The sequence below is a fragment of the Etheostoma spectabile genome, chromosome 20 (genome assembly GCF_008692095.1).
Source record: "Etheostoma spectabile isolate EspeVRDwgs_2016 chromosome 20, UIUC_Espe_1.0, whole genome shotgun sequence".
Lineage (NCBI taxonomy): Eukaryota > Metazoa > Chordata > Actinopteri > Perciformes > Percidae > Etheostoma > Etheostoma spectabile.
In genome coordinates, this window is record NC_045752.1 from 14,068,509 (window position 1) to 14,086,551 (window position 18,043).

At 41.1% G+C, this 18,043-nt stretch overlaps 3 protein-coding genes across 6 annotated transcripts; 2 read left to right on the forward strand and 1 right to left on the reverse strand.

Moving 5' to 3' along the window:
- Positions 1-2,499: 2,499 nt before the first annotated feature.
- fam167b (family with sequence similarity 167 member B) lies at positions 2,500-5,206 on the reverse strand. The gene is made up of 2 exons (XM_032499541.1): positions 4,821-5,206; positions 2,500-4,423 (listed from the first exon to the last, which is right to left on the reverse strand). Exons 1-2 carry the CDS (start codon positions 5,118-5,120, stop codon positions 4,160-4,162), a joined length of 564 nt encoding a protein of 187 aa, XP_032355432.1. The 5' UTR covers positions 5,121-5,206; the 3' UTR covers positions 2,500-4,159.
- A 698-nt stretch (positions 5,207-5,904) lies between these two features.
- On the forward strand, positions 5,905-12,686 carry zgc:154055 (myotubularin-related protein 9). Of its 4 annotated transcripts, none has more exons than XM_032499536.1 (11): positions 5,905-6,501; positions 6,802-6,861; positions 7,309-7,417; positions 7,599-7,674; positions 9,414-9,587; positions 9,666-9,883; positions 9,973-10,134; positions 10,788-10,929; positions 11,770-11,990; positions 12,101-12,252; positions 12,453-12,686. In XM_032499536.1, exons 1-11 carry the CDS (start codon positions 6,348-6,350, stop codon positions 12,551-12,553), a joined length of 1,569 nt encoding a protein of 522 aa, XP_032355427.1. In that variant the 5' UTR covers positions 5,905-6,347; the 3' UTR covers positions 12,554-12,686. The 4 variants fall into 4 exon arrangements, with proteins under 4 accessions (XP_032355427.1, XP_032355425.1, XP_032355428.1 ...); XM_032499534.1 differs by having other exon boundaries at positions 5,906-6,501; positions 7,549-7,674; positions 12,453-12,685; XM_032499537.1 differs by lacking the exon at positions 6,802-6,861 and having other exon boundaries at positions 5,906-6,501; positions 12,453-12,685.
- A 199-nt stretch (positions 12,687-12,885) lies between these two features.
- tdh2 (L-threonine dehydrogenase 2) lies at positions 12,886-17,004 on the forward strand. Its single transcript, XM_032499540.1, has 9 exons — positions 12,886-13,280; positions 13,422-13,622; positions 14,240-14,282; positions 14,366-14,436; positions 14,610-14,759; positions 14,850-15,022; positions 15,127-15,217; positions 15,316-15,585; positions 16,741-17,004. The coding sequence occupies exons 2-9, from the start codon at positions 13,436-13,438 to the stop codon at positions 16,884-16,886; spliced, it is 1,131 nt and encodes a 376-aa protein (XP_032355431.1). The 5' UTR covers positions 12,886-13,280; positions 13,422-13,435; the 3' UTR covers positions 16,887-17,004.
- The last annotated feature ends 1,039 nt before the right edge of the window (positions 17,005-18,043 follow it).

Genomic DNA, 18,043 nt, shown 5'->3' on the forward strand with positions numbered 1-18,043 from the left:
GTTCAGTTGATCCCTTGCATGAGAGTGTTTGATAGGATGGAGGATTTCAAACAGGCTGAGTGTAAAAAATAATTGCGATGTGTCATATTTGCACAAAACACCATTTTAGCCATTGGGGACAGTCATGTTTCCTGTGGTTTAATGTCAACAAGGTTAACTTAGCCATGGTTTGTGTTTACTGTGTGTGTGGCCAGCAGGTCATCTAAAAATAGACTTTGGCCTTGATTTACACATCCAAGTCAAATTTGAAAATAATAGACAAAATGTGGATGACCCTCTTACGAGTCATTACTTTTAACCAAACTCTTTGTTGAATGGAGGCCACACCATGATCCCATTTAGAAAGGAGACATAAATTAACAAGTCTCTGAGTGCTGTCACTTTTCTACACCTTTCAAACAACTCTGCTGTGGGCCGCATCTCTTCTCTTGTGGTGAACGGCTGCTGCGACAGAGCACACATCGGCAGGAAGTCAGTCCAAGCATTTACAGGAAGTTCACAGACATATGTGCTTAGAAGACTGCCACAGCATAGATTAAGTCTCACTTGATGAAGCCACCTGAGCTCACTCGTTTTCCGTTAAAGCACATAACCGAGAGAGAGTCAATCTTGGAGGGTGGATGGAGCTGGTTACAAACGTTTTATCATTATAACATTTTATCAACATTTTACCATCATAAAAACAAATTCCTTATCAATATGGTGGCGTAATACCGTGGATCAACAGTCACATACCCAAAAGGGCCTCACTATTTTGGAGATCAGCTTTTAGGAGGCCTTATGAGCCTTTAACCCTTGTGTGGTGTTCACATTTTTGTTACACAGCCAATGTTCCCGGGTCTGGTGGACCCACCACATTATTGGGCTTTTAAATTCAATTTTCAATTCAATTTTATTTATAGTATCAATTCATAACAAGAGTTATCTCAAGACACTTTACAGATAGAGTAGGTCTAGACCACACTCCAGAATTTACAAGGACCCAACAGTTCTGGTAGTTTCCTCCAGAGCAAGCAACAGTGCGAATCAATACAGCCATAACAATTCATGTAAAAATACTTAATAGATGTTTACTTTAGCTCAATTACCAATGCTTTATACATCATTTATGGTTCATTTTTGCCATTAACCCCTGTGAGATCACATTTATGATCATTTTTGTTTTTTTGTGGTAAAAAGGTGATGAAAAAAAATAGAACCAAGATTTTTTGATCATTATTGGTGGTGGATTTCTTAGAACTTAATCAGAACAGGTGCAAGTGTTTGAAATGTAACCATTTTGTAACTTTGTGTGAGAATAGTAGGTGTAGAAATACAATATAGTTTTATAGCCCCTACATTTAAATACACTTGGGTCCAGTAGACCCGAACACCTGATATGTAATAGTTGTGTGTAGGTGGGGTGTGCCATGTGCAGTCATTGAAAATAAGTTCTTTTTTACGTTCTTCACAGAAAGTGAGCCAAGGCTAATGAGTTTGAGTAAGAAGAAATCATAAATGGCATAATCTTTTTTTTAGCAAACACTGAAAACGGGTCCCGCAGACCCGAACACCATACAAAGGTTAAGGGTATTCCTAGTTTCCCTTCGACCACAATTTTCGCTACTTCTAAATGTGGTTGGAAATCACATTCTGTTACGCAATCGAATCGAGATACTATAAATATGCAGAAAGTTTTCCTACCCTCCTACTGCCCTGCTTCACGATGCAGGTGTTGGCCTCGTTCATTTGAGCGTTGCTGCTTTTGTTTTGCTTCTAATGCTTCCTCATATACACTCATGTCTTTAACCAATTCAAAGATCTTGGATTTTTAAGTTTGTTTTGTTTCAATAAATACACTCTAAAACCAGCTTCTGCTCATGTGATGGCAAGTGGTATGATATGGGGGAAGAGGTCAAGTGAAACTATCTGCAGGGTAGAGCAGAGTGGCATGAGAATCTCAAGTCTGCAGAGCTTTATTGTAAAAGCATTCACTGAAGAATGAGGCCTCAAGGTACAATACCTTGACCTGTGCATTTTTTCTTATGATATTCATTTCCTCTATTGAGGCCTAACGTCACACGTGAGGTCATCTGTGACCTAAAGTATGACACATTAGGATCATGTCAACAGTCCCAGTTGTGCTCTAATTTTACGCAGCGGCTGCACTCCCCCCAGGGCATATTTGTTTGTTTTTCTGACTAGTTCCTGTATGTCCAACAATGTCTGTGGTTCTGCGTCGGCCTTTGGGGCCCCTTTCTCATGTTTGGATATACCAGGTCATAAATGTCTAGTGGCAGGAAAGAAGAGACAGGATGGCTTTAAGACCTAGGATGGATGACGGGGATAGATCTGATGGAGCGTGTGGTGACATTTAGCCTGGATAAGATTGATAGTAGAGACATAGACACATGCACAAAACCCAAAGTTAGAACCATGTATAGTTAGAATCATGTAAAGTTAGAACCATGTAATAAACACATTTTAAATGCTTATAGGACATAATTCACAAGTGACGTATAAATGGCAAAGTCTCTTTAATATTGTGTTGTATGTGCATGAAAAAAGTTACATTTTAAGGCATTTCTCTTCTACACTCATTTGTCAAATACATTCATATTACAGTAGCATGATTTAAAAATAAGGCTAATTGTTTAGTTCAGAGGTGCCCAAATTCTGTCATATGACGGGTCAAAATGTATCTGGTCGGAAGGCCACGGGCCAAAATAAATGTTGCTATTGAAGAATAACTCTTGCCATTTTCTGTAGACAAAACGTACGTATGTAATTTAAATGGGAAGTTTACCAGCACTGTGCTTTACGTTGCCGTCAAACTCAGATTATGTACTTTTTAACTGCACAAAATGTAAATTTTGTAGTCTTTACTATTAAAATAAGAGGAGAATAAGCATGAGCATGTCAAATCCATGGCAGCCAAAACAAAGAGAGCACGGACCCCAAATTGGGCAGCCTTGGCTTAGTTAGTTGCAACCACTGTAAAATATCACTCAGTAATAATATTAATATTAAGCTACATAGTATGCATTTAACTGGCCCAAACCAAAACAGTTGGTCACTGCCCAGTCACATTTTCCAATTCATGCTCTGCAGCATCTAGATATGGTAATGGAAAACAAAATGCTTTAGGCACAGCCTCCTGGGTCCTGCCATTGCAGTGGTTGAGGCTAAGGAGATATATTTGGTTTGTAAAGAAGAGGGGTAAAATTGCTGGAGGGTGGCCTCCCACTTCCTTTGAGGGAAGTGGGGATGGCCAGTGCCCCCATGAAGGCTTCAACAGCTGGAATATGCTGCTGTAAAAGGACTCTGTTTAGTGTTGCTGAATTTTTCCTTTTATCACACCTAATTTAATCCATAAAACAATGTAATTGATGTAGGCAGTGGTTCCCAAGCTTTTTTGTTCGTGACCTCTTGAAAATGAAACAATGTCTATGTGCAACCCCTCATCACTGGATGTAACCAGTTCAACCAGAGGGAGGAAGCAATAAAATAATTCAGTAATTTGCCTTAAAAAAAGAAGAAAACAAGAGGTAAAGACAAGAGGAAATCTGTTTGTTGTGGTTCCTTCTGATTTAGCTTGTGACCCTTCGTCTGGGCTCTGAACCTTAGGTTGAGAACCACTGGTGTAAAGTTATCTGACCTGTCTAAAAAAGCTCCCTCCTGTACTGTGACCATCAAGCTTCTTTTCTAAAGTGAGTTTCTTCTATGGCAATTTTTTAGCAAGTCATTACTCTCCCTGTAACTGTTTTGCACTTCTTTGGCACAAGTGAAACTTTTTTTTACAATACCAAATCACTGGGCGTAAGATATAATTCCCATTCCTTCCTGTACATTTCAGTCTACCTCTAAGAGTTCATCTATCAACTGTGATTATCATGAAATGTAGCAAAGAACAGTCAACAGTAGAGCAGCCCGGGCTCTGTCCAGCAGGAAGGTGTGTCTGCATTAAGGGTGTGTGCCCTTACAGGTCTGCACTCAGAGGCTTCCTCATGCATGACAAGCCAAGGTGCATATTCATTTTCATTTCTACCCAGGGCACCAATAGCTGGCAGGCACTCTCCACTCTATCAACAGCTCCTGATGAGGAAATAAGTCTAAAATCTATCCAACACAACACAGAGGAGGCCAATGGAACATCCTCAGAAACATGAATAAATGGTTTTTAACAGAGTGAGAAACGTCTGGAGTTGATGTTCATCTTGGTGAGGCCCAGGTGTTTGAGCGGGGTGGACAGGGCGAACGCAGCCTTCATGGGGATGTCACATAGCAGGTCCGACTCCTCGCCACACTCCTCCAACTCGTATGTGGCATCGTCCAGCATCTCCTTATGACGGCCACACACCTGCTCCACTTTCAGCCTGTGGATCTCCACACGCAGACGGATCAGCTGGCGGGCCAGACGGTTGTCCTGAACCTGCATCTCCCTCTGAGGAGCAAGTGAGGAAGGGAGGTGGAAGAGAAAAGTGAGCATCAGTGAGATATCAGGAAATATGTGGAAGTCTGGATTTGGATTGCTCTTTATCCTTTAATCAAGGTGTGTAAATCACTGTCATATGGAATGTATACTGGCTGCAGCCTGAGTGTGAGAAAACACACATCATATTGTTTGTTTAGGCTGTCAGCACTGCTTACAGTGAGTCATGCTATCCCCTAATTTAAATCAGGCATTCATGCCGAGCAGATCATTGACACCTGAGGAGTTGACTATGTACCTTAAAGGTAAAGTAGGGATATAGACACATATAGACTAATCAGGGAACTGTACACTTTTTGCAACATTATCTTATAAATAGATCGTTGGATAAAATAAAATGTTCACTCACCAGCTCTTTTCTCAGAAACTCCAAGGCATCATCAATGGTATCAAAGCCACATATATTGCGCACAACCAGATCTGAGTTTTCATTTCTCAGAATTGCAGGCATGGAGACGACTTGTCCTCCCGAGTCCAGGCTGTCTGCAGGGTAACGTTCCTTCCACGGTCGACTCTCAACTCTCTCTTGCCACTCCAGATAGGACGGTCTGCGAGTCTGCAACTTCAACTTTTCTGTTAGTGCTTTCACGCTGTCCAGATCCTCGATGTCTCCCTCGGTGGACTCTCCTCCAAACTCTTTAAACTCCATCGGCGCAGTGATGTATGCAGTCTTTCGGGATTCACGTGAAGTTGGCTTTCTGGATTGGCAGTTTGGCGATTGGAGCGCAACAGGTCCTTTTATAGGGAGATAAGAAGCAGTGACCGCCCATACCGCAGAGGACAGAGGGGCTGGCTTGGTCTTAAGGAAGCCAGATGGTAGCAACAAGGAACTACAGTGTGGAAATACTCCATGAAAGGTCCTGCAGAGGTGTTATCACTATCATTATCAAGTTGCCTATCAAAAGTAAAAGCAGGCTACATAAAATAGATAAACATGCTACATACAAAACTTACAAAATATGATGTAAAAAATAAACTACAAACAACAGTAAGCCTATTAAAAATAATTTCAATCAAATGTAGAAACACTGAAATGATGCTTGCACTCTTGTTCATCAGTAATACCAATACAATAACATATTATCCCATAACCTATATAATATTATGGGTTAATATGTTATTTCAAAGTATTACAAAACTTTGAAATGGGGCATTCTGCATGTGAGTGTTTTTACTTCAAAAAGGCTATATTGCCTAGGCTACTTATCACATTGTGCTGATGATAATATGTAGGCTACAATTACTAAGTGAAGTATTTAAAGTAATGTCTTCACTTGTATAGACGTATTTTTACATTGTGGTATTATAAGTTAAACACTCAAATCCGCCTTACCCCTGAACTATGCCAGACCACGCTTGGGGTCGTGATTTAAGACCAGCTTTCTAAGTTTGAGTACACTATGCTGCCATCTAGTGGCCATGCATTACAATACAAGCACATCACAACTGCTCCTCTCCCACTCTCCCCCATGATGTGCAAAGTTTTTACCAGCAGTATGTGACACATCTCAGCTCTGCGCTATTTCTCAGGAAACGTGCACTTCCGTCTGGTGTAGTATCAAGCAACACATCTTCGTTTCCAGAGCATTCTCGTGGTCAGCCACCGGTGCGAGGATGTAGCAACACAAAGGGTCTGACTATGTGCAGAAAAAAATGAATCTATTTATGGGCTGCTTACCGTCAAGCAAACATACACAACTAACTAGTGGAGAGAGGAGGAAGCCTTCACTTTTTCTTTTTCTTTTTTAATTACAAGAGAGGCGAGGAAGTGATTTGGCCCTAATTGTGCAGTAAAAGAAGTTCAGCAGCGGAGGGTTTTTTTTTTAGCTTTGTGACGTGGAGCTGATGGAGTTTTCTGAGCATATCAAGACCGCGAATGTGGAGGATGTTGTGCTCCGACAGCCGCTACACCCGCCGAGCAGGGGCACCCTGTGCATCACCGGCCACCACCTGCTCTTCTCGGAAAGGGAGGAGGGCAGCTGCCGGCAGGTTTTGCTGCTCCTCAGGAACATCGATGCCATTGAGAAAAGGTAACTGCAACAAACATCTTATCAAGTAGACTAGTTTAATTAAGACGTAAAACAGCATGTAGCCTATTTGCTTCAATTTGTTTCCAAGTTGCCAAAAACACGACATGATCAATTAACATCCTTATGATGTATTTTATTGCTTAATTGCATCACTTAATACGGGTTTATAGATCTTTCTGGCACTCATAAACTTGGTCGAACAAATATTCACACTAATCATCACGACTAATCAACCAAAGCTGTCAGTTAATGTCTAATTCGTGTTTAATTCCATCATCCTCTTCAAATCTTTTTAACCAGTGTGGAAAACCTTTTGGCCTACTCCTCCATCTTCCGTAATGCAGACAACAGTCAAAAAAGGTTGGAGATCATTTGTGTTGCCATGTATCTGCTGCTCTTATTGCCCAGTGCTATTGCCCAGTGCTGAAGGATGAAATTTACTAACAAGATTACAGCATCCTCTCTTTCCTCACCCCCCCCCCCCCCCCCCCCCCCACTATCTTGCCACTATCAGCTTTCTTAGCTTCGTGAGAGCCTAAGCATTGCTGAAATCTCCCATGTACTGTATGTTTTCGGTCAGCAGCAAAGAGTGGGAGTTTCACACCCATTCAGCAAGAGAAAGCCTCGTTGACTGGCCTCGCCTTCCTTTTAAACTGCAAGTCAAACTTTCTACAAAGCTAGTCAAAACACGGGCTGGTGAGAGGGGGAGTAGCCACAGGGGTATTGTTTTCCATTGTTTTGCCTTAGAATCATAGGGTGTGTTGTGTGTGTGTGTGTGTGTGTGTGTGTGTGTGTGTGTGTGTGTAGAACATCTGGATCTTCAGGGACGATTACTATCAAGTGTAAAGATCTGCACGTGCTCCAGCTTGACATCCCAGGCATGGAGCAGTGCCTCAACATTGCACGCTCTATTGAGGTATAAGGAAATATGTATTTTTTAGTCTTACAATGCAATTTTTCATAATTTCTTTGAATAAATTGTTTCTTGTTTGTGCTTTAGCCTACATCTGATAACATTCTCTTTAATCCCTCTGTCTCTTTCTCCAGACCCTGTCCTGTTTGGACAGCGTGACAGAGATGTACCCTTTCTTTTACAGACCTTCTGATGCCCACCTGCCGGACCAGTGGGGTCTCTGGTCCCCTGAAAAGCACTACAGTCAAATGAAGGAACTTGTAAGCAAACCTATAAGACTATGTATCTTACGAACTTGTTTCTGCTGCACATGGATATAATTACACATGGACAAAACATGTAACACACACACACACACACAGTGTCACAGTCAACTCATCCCAACAGTGATCCAACAACCCCATGACAGGAAATTCCAGGGAAACTGAATGCAGGGGTCACGATTCAGGATATCCCTATTGCTTAGCTTTTATTTGTTTTCCCTTAAATTCAGAATGTGCTGCACACAGCTTGAATTCATACTTAATGGACAGACGTCTTCCGCTGGCAATGGCATGTTGCTATAGTGAGGGGTGGACCCTGAGAACAACATTGTTGGGTATGTTTTATAGGCACAGTGTTCCCAGAACATGGATATCTTTAGTTTTCATCAGGCTGGCCTGGTGACATTACTTAGAACAAAGAAAACAGCTGGAGCTTGCATGTCTATGCACATCCGTCCAGCTGATTCCTGCCACTTCCATGAGAGTTGAGCGTGTGGTTTGTCAAATACAGTTTAAAAGGAACAGCTTGACATTTTGGGAAATACACCTATTCGCTTTCTAGAGTTAGATGAGAAGATTGATACCACAATGTCTGTCTGTTAAATATGAGGCTACAGCCAGAACATGGTTAGATTAGCTTAGCATAAATACTAGAAACAGGGGAAACAGCTAGCCTGGCTTTGTCCAAAGGTAATCAGCACCTTAGATAGATAGATAGATAGATAGATAGATAGATAGATAGATAGATAGATAGATAGATAGATAGATAGATAGATAGATAGATAGATAGATAGATAGATAGATAGATAGATAGATAGATAGATAGATAGATAGATAGATAGATAGATAGATAGATAGATATTCATTAATCCCCAAAAATGGGAAATTACAGTGTTACAGCAGCACACAAAGTATACATACATACAATTTACATGAAATAATAATAATAACAAAATATAAGATAAAAATATAAGAAAAAAATATTTAAATATATACAAGATGGGAAAAACAAAATGTGCAACTGTTTAAGTATGCTAAAATGTAAATGAACCAATCATGCCGGTTAGTGTAGACAACAAGTTTTATTGGAGATTATTTGCCGCGCTATTTCTTTTTGTCCGACAACTGTGGCCTCCTGGAATCTTGTTGTTAATGTGAGGTTGCCAGGCAACAAGTCGAGACTCCAGAAAACCACAACTTGTCATTTTTACAGTTCAGTTTTTACATGGGTTGAACCAACACAATATCACATGTTCATTAGCATGCTTTAGCTTCCCTCTGTTTCCAGTATTTTTGCTAAGCTAAGATAAGATAACTGCCACCTGGCTGTAGCTTTAAATGTATTCTACAGATGTGAGAAGGGTGTCGTTCTACCGATGCTGCACGTTGTCATTCTGGGTGAAAATGTAATATTGCTGTTAGGTTTGTCCTTTTCTACACCTATATGATGTGAAAAATGGAAAAAAGAGTGAAAGACAAAGTTTATTTGCCCACTAGGGTTTAAGGGTGAGCAAATCAGCAGTGATCAAGTGCTATGTGTAATAGAAGGTGGACCCGCTTGTGTTGGAGCTGTTTTCCTGTTTCCCTTTGGTAACCTTAGACATAAAGCTGTTACAGCCCGTGCAGGGTCATAAACATGAATGTGCTGTGTGCAGGTAACATGTGTATTGAAGTATACATTTTCCAAACTGTCATTGTGACCAGTCTTCATTGTCTTCTCTCTCCTCTGTTTGCAGCATGATCGGTGGAGACTAAGCACCGTGAACAGAGAATACTTAGTGTGTCCCTCTTACCCTCCAGCTGTCATTGTCCCCAAGAACATAGATGATGACATGCTGGAGAAGGCGGCCAAATTCAGGCAGGGAGGACGCTTTCCTGTCCTCTGCTACTACCATAGGAAGAACGGCACGGTGAGGGGCTTTCATTTGTCTGCATTGCTAGACTGAAATTCGTACATGCAACTAAACAATTGTGATGTAACTTGTCAGGTAATTATGCGCAGCAGTCAGCCGCTGACTGGAGCCAATAGGAAACGCTGCAGGGAAGATGAGCAACTCCTCCAGGCTGCGATTGAAGGCTCAGACAAAGGTTACATTATTGACACACGCTCCAGTCAGCAGGCGCTGCAGGCCTGCATGACAGGCGGAGGGTTTGAGTCCAAAACATGTTATAGCAGCTGGAAGAGACTGCAAAGACAAATGGAGAGGTTTGTGAAAAGGATTATGCTGTTCACCATTTTGTGATGTCCCATCAAACTAACCCACTTCAGCTCATTGTCTTTTTCTGCGTGTACAGGGGTAAAGCACTGCAGGAGAGTCTAATTAAACTGGTGGAGGCCTGTGGTGACGAGTACCAAAATATGGACCGTTGGCTCGGTAAACTCGAAAATTCAAAGTGGCTGTCTCATGTCCAAACTGCCCTGTCAACTGCTGGTCTGCTGGCGGAGTGTGTGGAGAGGTAGGACCAAACCCACGCTGTGTATCTGTGGTGGGATCATTACACTCAGTGTCAATTTTATTTGTATAGCACCTTTCATTACACTTAAGCCCACAGTGCTTTACATTAAGCATAGAAATAAGAATACACAAGTCAATCAACAAAAACAACAACAAGACATACAAGTGTGACCATACAAATTCATACGCATACATAATGTAATTAAACAAATGCGTGAGAAAATAAAAAAGGTTTTGAGTTTGCTTTTGAATGTGGACACAGTTGTGACTGACCCAAAGTCATCAGGCAGCTTGTTCCAAAGAGCTGGACCACAGTAACTGAAGGCTCCCCCACCGGACCTGGATCTTATTCTGGGTACAGCTAAAAGGCCTCTGCCTGATGACCGGAGTGTGCCTTTATCTCTTTTCAAAAACATATTCTTGTCTAAAGGGACAGTGTGGCACAAGACGTTTTGTCACTTACAGTAAAATTGAAGGGGAAGGAAAGCAAAGTTAAAAAAATAATCAAATATCAAAGACACATCTTACTCATATAAAGCCTGTTATCAGCTATAATAGAGAAGTTGTGATTGTTTGAATAAATGCATGTATGACTTGTCTTATACACATAGAGGAACAAGGCTGTACTGTAGCGCATCCATTGGTTTTGTCCAGGGACGGTCATTCAGTTCTGGTTTACGGCTCTGAAGGGAGAGACTCCACTTTGCTCATCAGCACTCTGGCTCAGCTCATCATGGACCCATACTGCCGCACCCTGGAGGGCTTCCTGGCTCTGCTGGAGCGGGAGTGGGTACAGGTGAGTGTATGTGTGCGTACAAAAATGTCTAATTAGTAAATTAGTGATTTTTTGAAATACATAAAGCTTATTACATTAAACAAAGCTTAATGTTCAGGTTAAGTCTTTTCAGCAGAATTAAAAACTTAAAGCATGCTCCAAAGTAAGGGCATATTGAATTTTGTTACTTTTAATATTCACAGTTTTTCTGCAGGGCTGTCGACTGTTTTTCAAGCACAATCTAACATGTGGTAATGGCCAAATCTCTTGCTGAAAGGATATTGCGCCACAATCTACCCTTAACAGGAAATGTGTTGAAGGAAAAAACTCAAATTTAGTGTGCTGCATGTAGAGGTCACAGAGTTAACTAAACTTGCTCTTCTTCAACTCCAACTTCCAAATGATTACCTTCTCCAACAATTCCGCCTCAAGTGCAGCATTTGTCAATATTTAAGGGGAGTTCATTTTTGTGATTGTAGTCCTTAAATATTTTTATAATCCACTGTTTGGAAGCTTTCATAGCTAAAAGAAAAAGAACACTTAATTTGTTTTTTCTACACAAGAATAAGAAAACAATATTTTCAGTTTTACAGACCAACCAAAAACTCACCAAACAACTGACATCTCATGTTCAGAAGATTAAATTATGTGGAGGAAAGTAGCTGTTGAGGATTTAGAGTTAAAGACTGACAAGAATGAAGTACAATGACAATGACAAATACAAGTACAAATGGATTCATAAGTCATAAGAGTTCAACCGTGCCCCAGCATGAGCCCCTTTTAATTCATTGGAATGGCCTCAGAAAAGGAATAGGTGTGTACTGTATGCATGTTTATATGAGTAAGTGTTCTTCTCTCCAGGCAGGACACCCATTCCAGCAACGCTGTGCCCATTCTGCCTACTCCCATGCCCGTCTCCAGCAGGAGTCCCCTGTCTTCCTGCTGCTGCTGGACTGTGTGTGGCAGCTGTGGCGTCAGTTCCCCCTGGCACTGGGCTTCTCTGAGGCGCTGCTTCTGAGGCTGGCGACTGAGGCCTACGCATCTAACTATGGCACCTTCCTGTGTAACAGCCATCAGGAGAGGTCAGTCACACTTCACAGCATTGGGGAATTGATGGTTGACAACAACAGTTTCATTTTTACAAATAATCTTTATGTCCAAGGTGACATTTCACTTCACTTTTCCCTCTCAGGTGTGTTCTAGGACTGAAGGAGAACACTCACTGCTTGTTCCAGGCACTGTTAAGACCCAAGGAGAGAGACTGCTACTCTAATCCCCTGTATGAGCCCACTGAGCTGGCAATCTGGCCCTCAGTCCACCCTCAGTCCCTACAGCTTTGGAGAGGTGATGTGTTCAAACATTATCTCATTTTTTTCTTCTACCTGTGGTTACTTTTAGCAGAGATGCTCGTTCAACATCCTCTAATGTAAGCTCAATGGTTTCATTATTTAGAGTTGAATGACTACGGTGTTGCTAACTTTGATGATTCTGGGATTTTATTTATGAAGCGTTGATGCTGACTAAAGCCCATGTTTTATCTTAAGGCTTTTTTCTGAGGTGGACCCCACAGGCTCGCCACCTTGAAGAGGCTCAGGAGGAAATAAGAAACATGGTCATTGAGTGGGGGAAACTGGCGCTCAGCTGATGCCCTGTCAGTACGTGAAGGAGGAAAGATGTTCAGCCTGAACATGTAGAACATGTTTCTAGAAGGAATGATAATGTGCAATGCCTTTTGACTGTAGATATTTTGTAACAACTTGTTTTGTTTTAATGTACAGTGATTTTTTTTCTTTCATAAAAAACTGTATAAAAAAAGTTAATTGTTGATGTCGTTTGATGTAGTTTAGACCTCCATATTTTAACATCATATTTTAGGGCTTAACAAACTTTATATATTTTTATGTTTTATTATGTATTGCTTTATAAAAAAATATTTTCTGGCGTATATTAACTCATGGATTTTATGAATAGAAGAAGGTTGTATAACTGACACACCTCCCAGTCCTGTTAAGCTCAGCTAAACTCTCTTCACAATACAAATCCCTTTACACTGCAAGTCCGCATGTTTGCACACACAGAGCTTTGCAAGCTGGAGACTGTAGTCCTATTTAGTCAAGAGCCGCGAGTGTACAATGTGGACGAGAACCACATAGCCCAGCAAGACTTTTTACGTCAGCTTATTTATCCAGTGGTTACTGAGAGAACTGAAACATTGACCAGTTGGATGGTAATCTTTTAATTCTGAGTTTCTTATCAGCTCTTGTTTCGTGATTTAGTTCAGAGGAATAGTTTTGGGTTTACTAACTTAAGTTGCATTGGCTGGTTTTGGACCAAGAATCGTCTGTCTGGGATTTCTGGTTTTGTCAGCACAGGTAAAAAAATATTTTTTTTTGTCATTAAGTTCAATTTGTGTCTGTAATATTATTCTATTCAACTTGTGTATGCCCCAATGATCACTACCACAATGTAGAGGTTCTGTGTAATCAGTTATGGTTTAATTTAACTTTTCTAAGGACTGCTGCTGGACATGCAACCGGGGGTCTGTGTGCCCATTGCGGCTGCGCTGGGCCTGTTTTGTAGAGGTTGTCTCAGCAGGGCGCGGAGTTTTCCCGGTCGCAGCATCAGCTGTTTGCCTAAGCAGATGAGCAGGTGGAACAGCCGTGAGACCTGCAGCCCTCCACCTCCTCAAGAAAACCCCCGTGTCCTCATCACGGGTAATGCAAATGCCATTTTCTGTCATGAACTCATAATAGCTAAAGATAGAAAAAAAGGTGGACTTTTCCACAGCTACACAAACACTGAACCTGTGAAGCTGCCATTGTTTTCTACCACTTTCAATGCAGCCACTGTTTTGTACTGTTGGCCGCAGAGCAGTTACAATAGGGGTTAAGGTGCCTTACTCAATGGCACCTTTTTAGGCAGCTGAGAGAGTTATTTACTTCCAAGCAGATCCTATACTAAATTAAATAAATGCAAGAGAGTCACTAGGATGGATTTGCATTTTGTGGCATCAATGACATGAGTGGAATACTGGACACATGTTTTTTTCTTTTCGAGTTGTTTTCACTGTGGCAGGAGCAGGACCCCATTTTAACTCATCACAATAGGGTGCGTACAGACAGTGCTGGTGACATAAAAGAGCCAATGAGTGACTCTGGGGAGAATAATAGTCTGCCGTCACTTTTGTCCCAGGATAAAGCGTTAGAACAAACAAAAAGCTGAAGCATGGTGCACCAAAAATATTGATACCATTGTCGTACCAAACTCCAAATGTTGTCTTGTTTTCTCAGGACAGATACACCAACATATTAAACTTTGTCTATGTATGCAGGTGGTCTTGGGCAGTTAGGTGTGGGACTGGCACAGATACTGAGGTGAGACATGTAGAAATTCCTGAGATATTAAAGTCAAATGTGTTTGAAATTTTGAATGTCAACATATCTGTATTAACGTCTAGGAAACAGTACGGAAGAGAGAATGTAATCCTGTCAGACATTAAGAAGCCTCCACCTGATGTTTTCAGCAGTGGTATGCAAAACCAAATCCAGTTCTTTTCACCTTCTATGTTGTGTTTTACTCACACAATTTAAATCCTTCTTCAATTTACATTGAACAGAATGTACAGCTTATTTCCCTGCTGTTTAAGTCATTGGTTACTTTCTTGTCATTGATCCCTCCACCTTCTTCTCTTTTCCTAATAGGTCCATTTGTATACGCTGATGTGTTGGACTACAAACATCTCCGAGAACTGATTGTAAATTATCGTGTCACTTGGCTGATCCACTACAGTGCTCTCCTAAGTGCTGTTGGCGAAGCTAATGTGGCTTTGGCACGCAAGATCAACATCACAGGTCTGCTGAATAGACACACATTTACATGTACCACATTTTTAGGGACTATTATGTTTAAACTCCACTTTGGATGTTCTGCTGTCCATCTAGGTCTTCATAATGTGCTGGACTTGGCCCTAGAGAACTGCCTGCGCCTCTTTGTCCCCAGCACCATTGGAGCATTTGGTCCCTCTTCTCCACGTGACCCGGCCCCTGACCTCTGTGTCCAAAGACCTCGAACCATTTACGGCGTGTCCAAAGTGCATGGAGAACTGATGGGGGAGGTGTGTCTTAAAATGTCTTAAAATAAACAAGAATACACATGCACGTAATAACATCAATTCGTAAAATTTTAAGAGATCTCAATATTCTTTGTCTTTTTCTTTAGTATCTCCATCATAAATATGGTCTGGATTTCCGCTGCCTACGTTACCCAGGTGTGATATCAGTCAACACACCTCCCGGAGGAGGAACAACAGGTATTGCATCACTTCACATCTGCACATGCCACACATCTATATTCAGTGTAATCAGCTTGATGTTATAGATTAGGCACTCCGGACCTCTGTCTTCACAGACTATGCAGTTCAGATCTTCCACGATGCTCTCAGCACAGGTCACCATGAGTGCTACCTGCGTGCTGACACCCGCCTTCCCATGATGCATATCTCTGACTGCCACCGTGCAACTGTAGAGTTCATGCAGGCTCCAGAGTGCCAGCTGTCTCTGCGTACCTACAACATCGCCGCCATGAGCTTCACCCCAGAAGAGGTGGCCCAAGAAATCCGCAAGCATCTTCCTCACCTCAAAGTCACCTACAATCCCGATTCTGTCCGCCAAACCATTGGTACGACGTGCTACATATTCAAACACACAAAGTCTGTGTGGGATTATACATCTGATTTATTGATGATTTTCTCACTTCCTCAAGGGGAGTTATATCATTCCTGTTCATTCATTCATTCAAACTTTATTTATCCTCGAGTGATCATTGAGGGGCGACCCTCATTTTCAATGTCATCGAGTCAGGTTTCAAAGGAAAATACAGAACAACAACTACAAAAACTACAGAAGAAATATAGAAAGACAATGAACATTCAGAATTGGAGGAGTATTTGATAAATACATCAGGATAATAGGGTTGCAAAAGGAAATACAATTATGTAAAGCAGTTACAAGTAGAAGTATGCAGGTTTAAAACCAGATTTCTAAAGTGTCCAAAAGGCACAATTGAGTTGATTTTAAGAAAGTGCTGTAATGGCATGTTAATATGCTCAAGCGTGTGGCATTTTAAGAGAAGGCTACATCTATATGTTTTTAGGTCGTTTCTTGGATGGAACTGAAAGTATTGAGTTTTTACTTTGAAGGTCCCATGACGTGATGCTTTTTGGGCCTTTATATAGACCTTAGTTGTCCCCTAATACTGTATCTGAAGTCTCTTTCCCAAAATTCAGCCTTGGTCCAGAACTACACCCAATAGAGCCAGTCCCACAATGAGCTTTCCTTAGGATGTGTCATTTCTGTGTCTTTAGCAATTGAGGAGGAGGGTGGGGGGGTGGGTAAGGTAGAGGCTGGGGGCGTGGCCTTGACCAACTGCTACTTTGCTCATTTGAAAGCCATGATGTCTCTCTTCTCATGTTTCTCTTCTCATGGGCGGACCAAATTCACTTGGTGGGCAAATCAGAGAAAGGGCAGGTAACTTTTGCCCCTTATGACCTAATAAGGAGCAAGATTCCGGATCGGCCCATCTGAGCTTTCATTTTCTCAAAGGTGGAACAGGATGTCCAGGGCTTGGTCTACACCTTTCGCCATTTCTAGCCACTGGGGGACCAGAGGCAGGCTGGGGGAATGCATATTAATGTTCATAAAGTGACATTTTCATGCCTGAGACCTTTAAGTTGTATCTTGTTGTTTTGAAATGATTTGTGGCATTGATATTGCTATTGTTAAATTAGAACTGATATGATGGAAGTGATGTGTCATCTTGCTTGTCATTTTGCAGCGGACAGCTGGCCGGTGAGGTTTGATGACTCCAATGCCAGGAGAGATTGGGGCTGGGCACCAGTCTTCGGGATTGACGAGCTGGTGTCAGACATGCTGCGCTCCATTCGAGACAAGAGGAAAAGCGAGGGTTTGCCAGTCAGCTAGCAAAACCTGCTCCACAAAGACGGACCAATGCCCTACCCCTGACTTTCCTTCAAATTTACCAACACTTCCTTTTTCTTCACTTTTCAAGTTGTCAACCAGTATCTTCTGTTACTCTGGAACATTATAGCATGAGCTGATCAAAGCAAAGTAGGAATTCTCAGTCAGATTCTCTAAATATATACAGTGGACAGTGAGATGTCATACACAAGCACTCAAACACACACACATTTCAGTCTTTTTTAGGGAATAATATACTGTCAAACCTTCCCTCCATCTTCGTTGTTTTTAATCGTTATCATGGTATAAGCATCACTTTACACACGTTGCCTCAGACAGAACAGAAAAAGAGATGTCCAAATGCCATGCTAATCACATCTATGGACACAATGTTACAATGTCTATGGAAATGTCTAATACCATATGGACTAGTTGCACACTTAGAGTAACACATTCGTTGGACACTTTGATTCCAGGATCATCTAGAATGGCTGGCTAAGTTAACTCTGGACTGTAATGACTCACCACGGATTCTGGCTATTTTTAAAGGCAGTCTTTATAATATACAGTCTATCAAATGAGAATCACACACTGTATACAATCCCACTACCCTTGCTATGGCATCTAACAGGAAGCCTTTATGTTTGCCTTTTTTTTGCCAAAAGTGTTATTTTAAATTATGATTGAGCACCGATATCAAATTAAGCCTTATTTACTGTAGTTTACTTAGAAAAAAACAATGTATAAAAATGCAGTGTATTCTGAATCAGACCTTAAATAATAAAAATTAAAAAAGATTTACCAAAACAGCAGTGATAATTGTGAATTGTTGATTTTGTATTCTACATAGAATGTGATTTTTCTACTAAGTAGGATAATGTTGAGGATAGGATTGTTATATAGTATGGATAGCGTTAATTATGGTGGTAACTAGAAATAATTTGAAGATAGGCCTACTTGTACTTCTACTCTACTACATTTTAGAGAGAATTATTACCAAAAAACAAACATTGTTTATATGACCAACATAAATACTAGTTACTTTGTAAATTTTTTATTTTACCTTCAAAAACACATGAACAAATAAACTATGATGCATTGCCACCTCATTCAGCTACATGTATAAAAGGTAGCCTAGTTACACATTGATGCATCAATAA

Excerpts from the sequence above, each read along its gene's own strand:
- fam167b (XM_032499541.1), bottom strand. The coding sequence starts at position 5,120 with ATGGAGTTTAAAGAGTTTGGAGGAGAGTCCACCGAGGGAGACATCGAG. Across the intron at positions 4,424-4,820 it reads AGTTTCTGAGAAAAGAGCTG|AGGGAGATGCAGGTTCAGGA; the intron begins GTGAGTGAACAT and ends CTTGCTCCTCAG.
- zgc:154055 (XM_032499534.1), top strand. The coding sequence starts at position 6,317 with ATGGAGTTTTCTGAGCATATCAAGACCGCGAATGTGGAGGATGTTGTG. Across the intron at positions 6,862-7,308 it reads GCAGACAACAGTCAAAAAAG|AACATCTGGATCTTCAGGGA; the intron begins GTTGGAGATCAT and ends GTGTGTGTGTAG. Across the intron at positions 12,253-12,452 it reads GTCCCTACAGCTTTGGAGAG|GCTTTTTTCTGAGGTGGACC; the intron begins GTGATGTGTTCA and ends TTTTATCTTAAG.
- tdh2 (XM_032499540.1), top strand. The coding sequence starts at position 13,436 with ATGCAACCGGGGGTCTGTGTGCCCATTGCGGCTGCGCTGGGCCTGTTT. Across the intron at positions 13,623-14,239 it reads CCCCCGTGTCCTCATCACGG|GTGGTCTTGGGCAGTTAGGT; the intron begins GTAATGCAAATG and ends CTATGTATGCAG. Across the intron at positions 15,218-15,315 it reads TCCCGGAGGAGGAACAACAG|ACTATGCAGTTCAGATCTTC; the intron begins GTATTGCATCAC and ends CTGTCTTCACAG.